At 46.6% G+C, this 14,787-nt stretch overlaps 1 protein-coding gene across 3 annotated transcripts in view; it reads left to right on the top strand.

The window, feature by feature from the left end:
• The window catches only part of CNNM1 (cyclin and CBS domain divalent metal cation transport mediator 1), a 52,528-nt gene that overhangs the window by 36,254 nt on the left and 1,487 nt on the right, over positions 1-14,787 (top strand). For all 3 annotated transcript variants that reach the window (XR_009005730.1, XM_057531515.1, XM_057531514.1), the window contains 4 exons: positions 5,790-5,953; positions 12,756-12,939; positions 13,093-13,242; positions 13,934-14,035. Coding sequence is in view for 2 of the 3 variants with exons in the window: in XM_057531515.1 (XP_057387498.1) it covers positions 5,790-5,953; positions 12,756-12,939; positions 13,093-13,242; positions 13,934-14,035 (600 nt within the window). In the remaining variant the exon portion in view is untranslated. The remainder of the gene's footprint in view (positions 1-5,789; positions 5,954-12,755; positions 12,940-13,092; positions 13,243-13,933; positions 14,036-14,787) is intronic.

The following is a 14,787-nucleotide window of genomic DNA, read 5'->3' as shown; positions in this document are numbered from 1 at the left end:
TGCTTCTCCTTCGGCTCTTTTCTTCCCACCTTCCATCTCATCTCTTTCTGTAGCCAACTGCCAAGCTTTCCTAGCGACCGGGTGACATCCCCAGGACCTATAATTTGGTATTTCCGAGTCGCTCTTGCTTCTGTTCCATATCAGCAGAAGAAGCCTCCGTCATTGGATTTTTATGGAAAGCAGTTCTGGGCACACTCTGGTCCCATACTTGATTTATGATCCAGATACATTAAATTACGTATATTATGTCTTACCCCCATCTTAGATAAACCCTGGAAGTTAGGAATTATTGCTGGGCAACAATAGGTAAGGAAACAGCTCTGAGAAATTAAGCCGTTGGGTCACTGTCAAAGGTGTAGTAAGAAGGTAGAGGGATGAGGACTGGCTTCCAAGTCTCTTAGGTCCTGTTCTAGGCCGGGACCTTGCTGCGCTTCTGAACGTGGGCGTGTTGTGCCCTCTAGAGGGCTGTGACTTGTTTGCATTTTGAAAACAGCTGTGCTAATGAACTAAGGTGCTCCCTCTGGGTTGAGGCCGCTGGTCCCTACACCAAATATTGCCACCATTACCCATAGGCAGTTTCCTTCTATTTGAGCCTTATTTGAAATAAGGAGAGCAGAGTGGTGTGTGGATTACCTCCAGAGTGTGGAGTAATTAGCCGGATTTGCAGGTGCTTTCATTTAAAAACGAAACTGCTGAGAGTACACGGCCCCACTGCAGATCTCCCCATATTCATCCCTTTTTTCTTCTCCCAGTGGTGGAGATGATTCCAAGTTCCCCATGACAGTCCTTCCACAAAAGCACAAAGGCAGGAGAGAGGTTGCAGGCAAGGGTCCTTTTTCAATGCCTGGTTGTCCATCTGTAATGTACTTTGAGATCAGTGAGGTTAGTTTTTTCCCAGAACATAAAGGGAGTACCTAAAAATAATCTTTTTACTTTGTGAAATGTGGTAAGTGGAAATATTCCTTTGGGTCGGCTCTTGCATAGTAAACATTTGGGAACCATTAAAGCTCCATGTAACGTGAGTCAGTTCATCTGGACTCCTAACTTGGGCTGATTTGCAGAGTTCACATTGTAGCTTTGACAGAGAGCTTTTGGCATTTGGTTGTCTGATGTTGAATATTACCCCAGAACGATGAATTTTAATAATCCTAGTTTGTAATCCTATAAGCCTATGTAATTAAATTCCCCCATCCAGTTTAGAGAACACAGATGCCCCGTGGCACAGTGACAATGACCGAAGTGAGCTGTTCCTCCCCATCCCTCACCGATGCTTTGAAAGATGTAAGCGAGCAGCTGCTGAGCCCTACCTCCTCTCAAATCCCCAGACTGAAAAGGGGAGTGGGATGTTCTTCTGTATCATGGGTCCTGCTCCTGTGATAGAGTTGCGAACGCTCTCCAGACACAGGTGTCATGAGTAAAGCGGAGCTGTGCATAGGTTTTCAGGGCCCTTGCCTATCAGTACACAATGAGGGGAGATTCCATCCAGTCCTAATTGCATTGTAAAACCCTCTTCCTCCCCTTCTCCCACCCCGACCCAATTTTACCCCAGTGTCTTCTCCACCCAACCTCAGTAACTCCAACTTGCCATCCAGGACAGATATCTCTTGCAGACTGACCATGTGAAGTCTGCAGGAATGAGGTCTGCCACACTTCTCCACAGCACTTGGGGGTCTACAGCAGGAAACCCTGCCCTCCCCCAGGGTTGCCCTCCTGCCAGTCTCTCCAGGGCCAGCTTGAAGGTATGATGTAAGAGCAAGAGTGGGCAAGGGATATGTCGGAAGCTTGGCCTGGGCCCTGTTGAGGGGTCCTGTGGTCAGTTTCACGCTGATCTGTCGGCTCTTAGAGCTCTTTGCACTGTGCTTGGGATTCTCCTTCTCTCTTCACTCCCCCAAGCTGTGCCTCTGTGCTCTTAGGAAATGCCAGGGAGAATTATACAACTTGAACTAGTTTGCCATGCTGCTGGGACACTCGTCTGTTACTGATTTCTTCTCTTTTTTTTATGAAGAGCATTTCCACTTCCCTTGCTCAGGAACCTCTGAGTGTATGTGCACAATTACCAAAATGCCGAGTCATCAGCATCCTACCTGTTGAGGAATGCAAGGCTCTGGGACACAAAAACATTGATCTTGCACAACACTCAGATGAGCTGGGACTTTCTTTGTCATGAAATGAGGATTTCTTTCTCATTTAAAAATTGCTTTTATATACCCGACCTTTGTAAGACAGTTGTATCTTCTGGTGTTGGGAATCCTTTGGGATTTTATGAATAAAGCTTCAATAGCATTGTTTTTACTTTAAAAGAAAAAAAAAAAAGACATGTTTTTCCTCCCAGCACAACAGTGATGTCGCTTGTGTTTGACATGTGGGTCCTTGTGCGTGACAGCAGGGTGACACGCTTGTGCTGGGTGCCAGTGAAGATGAGCGCCTTGGGGAGATCAGGGATGAAGCTGTTTCCAACAGGGAGTAGAGGTGATTCAGGCAGAAGTTGTTTAGTAGATACAATAGGGTTGTGGTTCCCTATCAGCCTCCCTGACCCTATCTTGAATTATGACATAGGGATGAGGATGTAGAACAGCAGATGTGGGGTATGTGAAGCACATGTCCCACCAGGCAAGGTGGAGGATTATCAAGGAGCAATGGTCATTCCTTAGGGTAACTGAAACCACAAACACCTGCTCACACTCTCTTTGTTCCAAAATGAGTTGAGGATAAAACCCACCGGATCAAGGTGTGATTTCCAGACTCTGGTCACATCAAAGAAGCTGCACTCCTGCAGGACTGCCTGCCCCCCTTTTCCACAACAAACAGCCCTGAGGAAACACCACCGACTTACTTAGTCAGTCACCACCTCAGAACAGCCACAGTGGGCCTAGGCAAGCCAGACCTCATCGGTTTGTTTTCAAAGGATCAGGACCAGACGTGAAATGGGTATTTTTCTGCCCAATGTTACTGCTATTTACAGTCACCTTGGTGCTTCACTCTGTTCTCCACGGCACCATCACTGTCCCTCTCGGTCCCTGGTCACTCTGGTGTCACCCAGCAGATAAGTAGGAGACCTGACTCCAGGACCCCCCGTTTCACATGCTCTTATTAAACAGACAGACAGACAGACAGAAGGTCTTGATGCCCCGTGCGGCCTCTCCCTCAAGTTATGGGGCCAAGGCCTGAGGCTTCTTCGTGCCCTTGGATTCTCACTGCACACTATTTAACGCTCCAGTGCATTTCTGGAGTGTTCTTCTACCCACCCCTCACTTCAAGAAGTCAGCTTCCCTAAAATGACTTAGGTTGCAGGGGGAAAGCCTTCTGATTCCAGGGTGATTGAGAGCCCTGAAACCTTTTTAAAACAAAATTTAGATTCTAAATAAAAACTCCTTCAGGGATTCTTAGGTGCTGATTTGTTCATTCTGTACTTTTTTATTGAGTGCCTACTCTGGGCCAGGCACTGTGCTAGGTACCAGATGTACAACAATGACCAGAAAAGACAAGGTCTTTGCCCTCATAGAATTTATCATTGAACTGAGTAGACATTACGAATAAATGCAAACATGTAATTAATTAAAACTTGTGAAAAGTGCTTTAAAGGGATGAACAGGGGACAGTGATAGAGGAAAATAGGGGTAATCTTCTTAGGGTGGCCAGACCAGGTCTTCAGAGAAGGCAGTTTCAGCTGAGACCTAATGACTGCGAAGTGAGAGCAGGGGTGGGGATGGTGCTAAAATGGGGGGAGAGGAGCAGGGGAAATGGCATCTACTGAGGTGGGTATGCTTACATGGTTGAGGATCCCCAAGGTGGCCAGTGAGCTAGAGCAGAACAAGCAGGCGAGGAGAGGGAGCCCCAAGATGAGATCAGAAAGGAAAGCAGGGCTCAAGTCATAGGGGGTTTAGGGGTCACAGCAAGGAGTATGGATTTTATTGAGATTCAGCAGGAGGCTGATTTGTGTTTTTAAAATGTGCTTTTGACAGCTGAGGTGAGAACAGATTATGAGATTATAACTGGGGAGACCAGACTGTGGTCCAGGCGAGGGTGATGGTAACTGGGACTTGAGTGGAGACAGAGGTAGAGGCAGATGAGTTTATTATGTCGGGGAAGTGGAGACTTGATGTGGGGCTGACAGATTGGCAGGAGTCACGGGAGACTCCCAGGTTTCTGGTTTAAGTAACAGCATGTATGTGAATGACACTTACTGAGAAGGGGAAGACCGGAGGTGGAACCCTTAATTCTATAATCCGATCAAGGCAGTGATTATTCTGGCTCTAATGAGAAAATGATTCAACCTACTGTCATTTTAGTCTTTCCACTGCTACATGGTTTGCCAGACAACAATAACAGCCTGGCAGCTAAACAGATAGACAGACCTCCAGAAGTCACTCCAAATAGATGCTAATCATTTTGATGGATGGCAGCATTATCTTAAGAGACAGAATTAAATTCCCAAGGTTCTTCCCTGAAAGAACCAAGGAGCAGAATCTCTGAGGAATCACTCTTCATTGGAGCCCCTGAACTGAATCTGTGTTAGGAGAGGCTGACAGCCTCCCATTTCTCTTTTTTTGGGAAGAAATGAAGAGTGGCGTCAGCTGGGAAGCAGAGGGGTGGGAGGGGCTTTGCGGTCTCTCATTCAGGGTTATTCTGTGGTGGAGATAATGCTAGGGTCACCTTAAGAACCTCTCTTCTCTTCTGTTGATCCTGGGAGGGTAGTTCACACGGTCCATTTTGAAACCAAGTGATGTGGTCTTAATTGAACTTTCCCAAGAAGTGGTTCTTGAAAATGGAAAAAGAAGCCGGCTCTGAACATTTAAGAGGCCTTTGACAGAAGGCCTGGAGGGTTATTCCAGCCTCCGGCCTTTGAGCCTAGAAAGAGCCCTGCCCTAGACCCACCCTTTAGGGGGCCCCACTTTGGCCCTCCTCAGCTCCACGCCTCTCTGTGGGGTGAGTAGTTCACAAAGCCAAAGGGATGTACCACCCAGAGCTGTGTTCTTCCTTCTAGACCATGTTTCAGGTATGGGAATCCTGAATTCCCCACCCAAACAGCTCTGGGAGACCGGGCCAGGAAGCCCTAGGGCAGAGCTGGTTCTCCCCCTACAGCCCATTTTCCAGCACAAAACTCTTCAGGAGCCTGATCCGGCCTGCTAGGTTTTTAAGAAGTTATATTTGTCAAAGACAAGGATAGAACATATTTTAACAGTTTATTGATGTGATTTAAATATCTATCCACATGGTTTATGGGCCTCCGCTTGTCCCCGGCCCTGCCAGTGTTGGGGCCTGCGTCATCCCCTCTGAAATGCCTCACCACGGTGAGGGCTGCTTACCTGTGCTGTGACAGGTGGTTTTTAGGGCAAACCTAAGGCCTCAGCCTTTCTAAAGGAAGGTTTGTGAATGGAGTTTATATAAAAGAACTCACCCCAGTAGAGGGTCTCATGGTCTGGGGTAGCAACCCGCACTCACAGAAGGGTCCTCATCTCCTGCACATACCCCAGAACCGAGAAGGGCAGCGGTCCACCCAGCTTCTCGCTGGTGGAGGTCGTGGGGAGCAGGAGGAGCCTGGGCTGAGTGGAGCCGTGAGGCCTTCGGTATTTGCTCCTCGTGAGTGGGACCGCCAGGCGTTTTCCTGGGCTCTGATGGGAGGGGAGAGGGCCCGGTCCGCCGCCCGGTGTTGCCATCACCTGAACGTACTGCGAGACCTCGGTAAACGACACCCCTTTCTCTCTCTCCCTCTTTCTGTGCCCCTCTCCTTCCTCCCCACCCCTCCCTCCTTGCCTTTTTCTCCCTCTCCTCTGTCTCACCCTCTGCAGTAAACCGCTCCCCTTCCCGCTGCAGCGGGTTGAACCGCTCTGAATCTCCAAGCCGTGAGCGCAGCGACTTTGGGGGAAGCAACACCCAGCTGTGCAGTAGCAGCAACAACCTCTACACACCCGACTACTCAGTCCACATCCTCAGCGACGTGCAGTTTGTGAAGGTAGCTCCGCAGGGAGGGCTGTCCCCTCACTCCCAGCCAGCAGCATCCTGTTGCCCCTGTTCCAAGAGAATGCTGCATGGCACTTGCTCCCTGGCTTTCTAAAGGCCCTGGTTTCGGTTAGCTTTATTCTGTTCATTATTTGTCACCGTTATTGTTCCTTTGTTCGTTTGAACCATGATTGTTCGTTAAGATCTCCTGATCCCCATTTTTCATTGTGGAGAAACTGAGGCACGAAGCGATAGGGAATTAGCTTGCCCGAGACAAGCTGCCGGCAGAACTGTTTCCTTTGGATGCCCCGCCATTGGCACCAGGTTGATTTTGTTTATTCAAGATAAATTTGCAGGTGATTAATAAACCAAGGGTATAGAAGAAACCATGCTATGATTTTACATGTGGATAAGATTTTACGTATTAATATTTAAAGTCTAAAACACAATTCAGCCAGTATGTTAGCTGAAAATATTTTGTCGTTGAAAATATTATTATACCCCCTTGCTGTCACTGAGCTATTTGAAGAGAGCCGCTTTGCAAGTGCAGTAGAGAGAGGCAGCAGTGCTTGTCGCCTTGTAATTAAGGAGGAGAGCTGTTTCTTCATACCCCTCATTGAGATTGGTAGTGGACAGAAACATTCTAAGATTCCCTCCTTTCTCTTGCTTTGATAGGTTTTATTTTGTTTGTTTTGTTTGCTAGCATTCCACAAACCATTACACACTTGGCCTGAGATCAGAAGGGAACCCATTTACCCGAGTCCAACTAAACACCCAACGCACTCACTTGGTAACAGTCATCCCAGTTGCAGGCCGGGTGAGAGGTGTATGGAAATCACAAAGGTGGGAGGAGGTCCTTTCCTTCTGTTCAGAACACTGACCCTGATTATTTGAGGGTGGTGTGTGCTGGCTGGCTTTCTATGTTCCAGAACTCTGCAAACACCCTGAACTAAAACTCAAGAGCGCTGAGAAAAGTAACCGTGGAGAAGAGGGGTCACTCCTGGGGGGTGGGCTGGGACAGTGACTGTTGGTGGGGTGCTGTGTGCCATGCACTTTAAGTCCTTGAACGAATTTCCCACTGAGTCCTACAGCCACCTTAACAGGTAGGTACTGTGTCATCCCCACTTTACAGACGACGTGGGAGCTTGAGGAGTATAAGGTCACGTGGCTGGGACGTGGCAGAGCCAAACTTCAGATTGAGTCTCTGTCTCCAGAGTCCAAGCCTTCGAGTCCTTGGGCTTTGGGGAGAGTTTAGTGAAATCGGAGCTGACAGAGCCCGGGAGAAGTGCTTTAGGCACTAACCCAACAACACGCACGGTGTGTATGACTGTGGACACTTAACTAGTCTATCGTGACAGTGAGAATGAACCTCAGAAAACCGCAGCCCACGATTCTCCTCCCTCTTGCTTCCAGCCCTGAAGCCCTCTCATTGCAGACCTTCCTCAGAAGTGGAGGTAGGAAAAAATGGGAGAAGAGAAATTCTGCTATACTAACTCTTAGTGGTTTGTAGTACTGGGCACATGGTTTGTGGGAAAAGAAACTGAATGTCGCTATATAAGTCAGTGGTTCAACAGATATTTACTGACTACCTGCTCGTGCTTGGCACTGTATAGGCATCAGCGAGATACCATGGTGAACAAGACGGCAAGCTCCTACCTTTCTAGAGCTTCCATGCTCATAGGGGGAGAAAGATGATAAACAAGTAACTACATAAATAACCTAGGTAATTTAGGGGAGTGATGAAGGCTATGAAGGAAATAAACTGGATCATGGGATAAACAGTGATTGGGCAGAGTTGGCAAGGAGGCTGCTTTAGAAATGGTTATCAGAGCAGGCTGAGAGAGCAAGTCTCTTTTGTTGAGACCTGGAAGGGGATGTGGAGAGAATGTTCAAGATAGAAACAACAGAGGCAGGAAAGAGCTTGGTGGTCCGAGGAGGATCTTTGTTCTGGCGCATTATGCGCAGAGACGAGGCCGATGTGAGTTGGGAATGGAGCGCTGGCAGCAGTGTTGCCTGGAATCTTCAGGCCAGAGTATGGTGTCTGGATTCTGTTTTAAGTGCATTGGGAATTTTTGTTAAGTTTGTTTCTCAGGTCTTTCCATTTGTCTTAGTCTATTTGGGCTGCTATAACAATTACCATCAACTGGGTGGCTTAAACCACAAACATTTATTTCTCACAGTTCTGGAGTCTGGATCTCCAAGTTCAAGGTGCTGGCAGATCCAGGTGGTGTCTGGTCTAGTGAGAGCCCACTTCTTGGTTTGAAAATGGCTGTCTTCTCTTTGTATCCTCATATGGTGGGGAGGAGAGAGAGAGGAAGAAGGCTCTCTTCTTATAAGGACACTAATCCCATTCGTGAAGTCTCCCCCTCCTCATGACCTAATTACCCCACCTCCTAATGCTATCACCTTGGGGGTTAGCATTTCAGCATATGAATTTTGGAGGGGACACAAACATTCAGTCCATAACACCATTTATATCGTAAGTTGAGAAAATCCATATGAGGCTTTGGGGAGAAAAGTGAATGAGATTTTGAGGAGTGGTGTTTAATGAGCAACTGTGATGAGCCCAGGGTTTTTTGAAACATCTCTGGGAGTGCATAGATTGGAGAGCACTTTCAGGAGATGGATCTGGCAACTCCTCAAAGAGGAATGTGTTAATACCTAACACTAAGATTGTAAGGATTTTCCTAAAACTTACAGTTGATCTCATATATCCACCCCTAAAACATAAGGAAAGGGAACATTCTATAAATAACAAGGAGCATAAAAGGCAAGTCTCTTTCCTGACATGAGCCAGTGAGGTGTTGAGAACTCCCAATCTGAGGTCAATTCTCAGGTGCACATGTCGTCCTTTTTCTCAGGCCAGAGGACCTTGCTGTGACTAGGGCAGCCGAGCATCACAGCACATGGTCCGTTTTTCTACCTAGATATTTTGAAATTGAGAAAACTACATGTCAAAAGTAGAGGTTGAGGGGAGGACAGAAACAGTTAAAGCATAATTCAGAAACCTCTTTCAACTTTCAACTGGCTCTAGTCTCTTAAAAACTTCAGTTGCAATGGGTTGTTCTACAGAAGGGGACGTTGTGAGTTCAAGCTCTTGTTTAACACAAGGGTTTGATTTTCTCTTTTGTTTTTTAATGTAAGTTATCAATAAGATGATAGAGTCAACTGACGCTGAGATTTTTTTCCTCCTGACTGAATGGACTTTTAGGGCCATGTTCAGGCTGCTCCTTTACTCACCTCCTCAAACCCACCTTTTTTTAACATGAAGAGAGTTTTTGAGGAAGCTCAAGGGGTGATTTCACTGGCCAAAGCCCCTGTGACTGTCTGCAAGGGCTTTTCCTGTCCAACAGACTAAGTTCTAGAACTGTTCATTAAGTCCAGGAGTAATTTGAGTTCAAGATAAAATTAGAAAGAAAGGTGTATCCAGCGAGTATCTGGGAAAGGTATTAAAGCCATGATTAATAGTAGTTAATAAGTTATGAAGGTACCAAAGAATCCTTATGAATTTTTAAAATATATTCTGTAAGTATCATTTTTAAATTAAGAATATTTGGCAGATGTCATATAGACTGAATTGTGTAACCGTGGCCAAGATGCCCCATCACCACCTGGTGGCAGAATCTCTAAATTGCAGAATCGTGTTTTGAGGGATGAATAAACCACCTGAAAGTTGAAAATGTAAACAGAACATCATAAAATGATTGGAAACATCACAGTGGCTGAAAGGTTAACTTCTGGACACATTGACTGCTAAGTCAAAATGTCCCAAAGGGTACCCTTAACTCCTGTTAGTTTCAAGATAAACAGGTCTCCATTTCCTATGTCATTTAGAGGATGCTTGAGTTCTTAACTGGCCAGAGTATAAGGCAACTTTAACTCAAGCTATTGTTAAGAAATGGTTGTAGCTACAGTAATGAAAAAAGAGTGAGAACATATTGTCTTTTGAACAGTGGTTAGATTCCCTCAATGCCAATCAGTAAGTATTTGTTGAGCATTAAGGCTGGTTCTAGGCACCATGACCAATACTCAAGAAATACAGTTGGGGAGAAGAAACGTAAGTCAGATGACAGTAAGCAATGCAGGGTAGTATCTAATTGATTACAAAATCGTATGGCACTTTATTTTAAGCACTAATTTGGCTGGAGAATGTACTGGACCTTTAAGAATTAGGAAAGAATAAGAGGAGAGTGAAGGCCATGCCAAGAGCGAGGAGCAGGGAACACTGATAAATGGGGGTATGGAAGGCAAGTGAACATGGCGCATTCAAGGAATGTGAAAGAGGAGCTGAGCTGGACCAGTGGTTCTGACTGGCAAGCAGTGGGACACTATGGCCACGCAAGGCTGTTATTATCAAAACTGGGCAGAGCTGTTTAGTTGATCTGCTGGACCGTCACTGACTGATACAGTAGCCAGTTGCCACATGTGACTGTTGAGCGCACGAAATGTGGCTCATCCAAATTGATGTTTGGTAAAATGTAAAATAATGGTTTGGCCAAAAAGTTCATTCGTTTAGTGAAAACGTTGTTCAATAAAGTTCTTCGTGATAATGAAAAATGTGTCTTTTAGTCGCACTTAAAACCAAACAAACTTTTTGGCCAACCCAATACATATTGAATTCCAAAGACTTGGTACAAAGATGAATGTAAGATTCCTTATTAATTATTTTATATTGGTGACATGTTGAAGTGAAGTTATCTTGGATACATTGGGTCAAATGAAATATATGTATTATTAAAATTAATTTCACATGTTTGTTTTTACCTTTTAAAAATGTGACAACTAGAGAATTTTAATTTACCTATGTGACTCACATTATTTTTCTCTTGGACAGTACTGTAGTACGTAGAAAAGGCTTCATAGGTGAACAAGGGGAGGGAACTGACAAAAAGTGATGCTTGAATCTAGAAGTGCAGCTGGGGAGATTCCCTGAATACATTTCCAGAGAGGTCCCTTCTCAAATTTCTTTTAAGGTGACACATTGACATGGTATTTGTGATATTTTTTTTAGCTTAAAAAGAGGAAGCAGTGTGAAAGCAAGGCTGTGAGATGCCTAGAGCAGGTAACCAATGGGCAGTGCCTTTATCTTGAATAGGCAGTGTGTTTCACACCATATTTTCTAGGCGAAGGGTTTTCTTTAACTAAACTGGAAGCCAAATCTAAACTAACTAGTTAAAAGAACCCAAACAATAATATCAAGTGCTTTGTTGGGCTTATGAAGTGTCATTTAGGAAATTTTCCTGTTCAAGCCAGGAGAACCTGCAAGACTCCAAAGAAAGCTTCACCTTTAGAAACCCGTGGGCACATTAGAAAATTGAGTTTTGATTATAACCTTGGCTCAGACCATATGCCAGCTTCTCTTCAGTCATCTGATGCCTATGGACCCCCCAAAAACACAGCAGTTTTGGGGGGACCTCCCCTAAAGTTTTGTGAAAGGCAGCCTCCATGGGCATGTGAAAGGCAGCCTAATGCAGCCAGGTGTGTTTGCAGTGTACAGAGCTGAGCTCAGATGATTTCCCCGGGAGAGCAAGAGTAAAGGCCCTTTAAAGTGAAATGCCCAGATTGCAAGGGGCGCCATTATCAGACCCTGGAGTTTCCCCTCTGAGAACTTGGAGTTCCACATTCCCACTTCATCTTCCATCTCCCTGGCCCCAAAGAATGAATAGCACTTTCCCAGGCAGAACACACATCACATGGCTGGGACTCTGAAGGCTTGCTAACTGTCAAACCTTGGGCAAGTCCCCCATCTTTCTGGACCTCATTTTCTTATTTGTAAAATGGGCATCACGAGACCTCTCATGCCTACCCCATGCAGTCATGTGACCAAAGGAGATAACACATTCCTAAGTGCTCTGTGAGCCATAATGCACTGTATCCTCATATCCCAACATCTGTCTGCAAAAGCAAGCTCTCCTCGGTAACATTAGCACTAGAGCTTTCACCAGCGTCTGAAAATCTAATCATCAGTTCCATCTCTTTTGGATATTTGTAGAACTTTCAGTAATATATAGGGTTTCCAAAAATAAAGAAATAGCCCAATGATGTTTTAAATAAAAAATTGAAAAGAAATTGCAAACCAATTTCATGAAAACGCTATCAGGAATGAGTTTGTTACTGCAAGTAAATAAATTTATTTGTGAGCTTCCTGGTCATAAAAGGAAAAAGGAGAAACCTAGTGGATATTTGAGTTCTCATCCAATATAAGAAAGTATATAATTCATCTAGAGAAAGGGGCTTATTCCTGGCACTAATTTCATGAAGGATTTATCAGATGGATTCCTATATGACTATGGAAGGCATCAGAAAAAAATAATAGTAATAAATTGGCTTCATCGGTGGTTTTGCCAGAGTTTATGTTCTTCATTTGGAGGTTTCTTATTTCAGCCCTTGACACAAGCTGGGGGTCTTGCTCTTGCCGAGTCCCCACTGACTGCCCTTTAGGAAGAGGGTCCTTGGCAACAGTATAAGCCTGTGTTTTAAACCTCTCAGTGGGCAACCACCCTGCTAACTGAAGATGCCCTCCATCCTCTCCTGGGTCTCGGGAGAAGGCTTGGCTCCGCCAGGTGCAGGAGTCCAGAGCCAATAAAAATGAACAGAGGGAACTCCGGTGGCAAACAAGCAAAAGGGTCCCCTAATTGTCCCTTAACTGCTGGGCTGCTACAACTTGGGTAAGGCCCCCAGATCATGGATCCCGGGCCACCAAGGCCGGGGGTTCCCAAGCACCTTAGTGGGGCTGCGTCTGAGCTCAGGGAGGCAGACTACATCCAGGGAGGGCTCTGCCCAGCTCCTCCGGAGCTTTCGCCCCTTCCTTCCAGATCACGCGGCAGCAGTACCAGAATGCGCTCACGGCCTGCCACATGGACAGCACACCCCAGTCCCCCGACATGGAAGCCTTCACTGACGGGTACTGCACCAAGGCCCCCGTGACCCGGGGCACACCCCAGACCCCCAAGGATGACCCTGCCGTCACCCTCCTGAGCAACAGGAACAGCCTGCCGTGTAAGTCAGTTGGGAGGCTGCTGGGCCGGGCTACCGTGGGGTAGGGACGGCCCTGCCTTCCTCCTCAGCCCTGCCCGGAGCTGCCATCTTGTCCTCATGGGGCCCCAGGTCTTCTACAAAGCAGGGAGGTGACGCACGCACTGTCCTCCCCAGGCAGCCGTTCAGATGGGCTGAGAAGCCCCGGTGAGGTCGTGTACCTGAGGATGGAGGAGATGGCCTTCACCCAGGAGGAGATGACAGACTTCGAGGAGCAGAGCACACAGCAACTCTCACTGTCTCCTGCAGCTGTTCCCATGAGAGCAGGTCAGGGAGGGAAACTGGGCCCTGGGCCCTGCAGGAACAAGTGGGGGTGGGTGTCAAGGCCACCAGGGATGGCCCAGGGTGAGCCATGTGAGGGAAGTCTGGGACCCCTGTCCCCATGTAAAACTTCCCACCTCCTTATCCCACCAGAGATAGGAAAACTAAGGCTTACTGTGCACCTACCATGCGTCAGACCCATCTTAATCCATTCTCCTAGGAAAACAGTGTGTAGGACACTGTTAGCTAGGTTTCCACCTGGATTCAGATCCTGGCTTCTCCACTTAGGAGCTCTGCAAGTTTAGGCAAGTTACTTTAACCTAAGACTAGGTTTCCTTATCTTAATAGATATATTTCCTTATATCAGCAGATATAAATCACAGTGGCTAGCTCATGAAGTAGCTTTGAGCACAAATGAGATAACGTTTACAGGAGGGCACATCATAGTACTTGGTACCATGCTCCCTAAATGTTAGGTATCAATAGTTATTATTAGGCCTAATTTACAGATTAGGAAACTGAGGTCAGCCATCACTCTTACTGACAAGGCTCGTCCCTTCCTTTGGGCCCCAGAGACTAGCTAGTAAGCTGGTTTTGAACTTTCACTTGCTGAGGAACATCAACCAAAACACCCTACCTGGATCCCTGGGTGTGTAGGTGGAAAAGCCTGTGTTCTTTCTTCTTTCCTTTCTCTCAGCATCAGATAGTGAATGTTGTCATATCAACCTGGACACAGAGACCAGCCGCTGCAGCAGCAGCTTTGAGGAAACCATGGGCCAGAAGTTGCTGAGAACCTTGAGTGAGTAGCTCTTCACCCAGATGAAAACGGCCCACCAGCTGGTTAGTACAAAAAACATGTTACGATCTTATTCCTGGAGGAGGAACCATTGACTCCTGTTGGGAACCCTAATGAGGTACAATTGTGGAAACCCATAATAGGGCTCAGGCGGTACTGCACCTTTGATACTTTGGGGAACTGTCCCACTCAGTTGGTGGTCGTCTAGGACAGGAGTCTGCAAACCATGGCCACAGATCAAATCCTGACCTCCCTCCCCTGCCCATTCCTGTAAAAAATAAAGACTTACTGAATCATAGAACCCCCTTGTTATTGATGGCCACAATGGCAGAGTTGAGTAGTTGCAACAGGGACCAAATGGCCTGCAAAACCTAAAATATTTACAATCTGGTCCTTTAAGGAAAGAATTGGTGTTTGGGACACTCAGTAAAAAGGAAAGCAATATCCTCCATGGAAGGAAGTCCATGGCAGAGAGAACAAGGTGAAAAATACTCCTTCCTAAAAACAATGGAGCTGGGAACAGAGTGCCCTTCCATCCTTGAGGGCAGTTATATAATTACCCCTACGTACCCCAGTGCAGAAGGGAGGTTGCCTCTGATCTAGAGAATGTAGGTCCCCGGGGGGGCGGGGGGGGGGGGGGGGGGGTGGGGGGTGCTCCCAACTACACCCACCACCCCTGGCTCAGGGACATCAAAGTCTGTGAGACCAGTCCTCTCTCAGAGAGTGTCTGGCAGTCATTTGAGCTGGGGATGGGG

The sequence above is a fragment of the Balaenoptera acutorostrata genome, chromosome 16, assembly GCF_949987535.1.
Source record: "Balaenoptera acutorostrata chromosome 16, mBalAcu1.1, whole genome shotgun sequence".
NCBI lineage: Eukaryota > Metazoa > Chordata > Mammalia > Artiodactyla > Balaenopteridae > Balaenoptera > Balaenoptera acutorostrata.
This window is presented reverse-complemented; position numbering and strand designations above follow the sequence as displayed.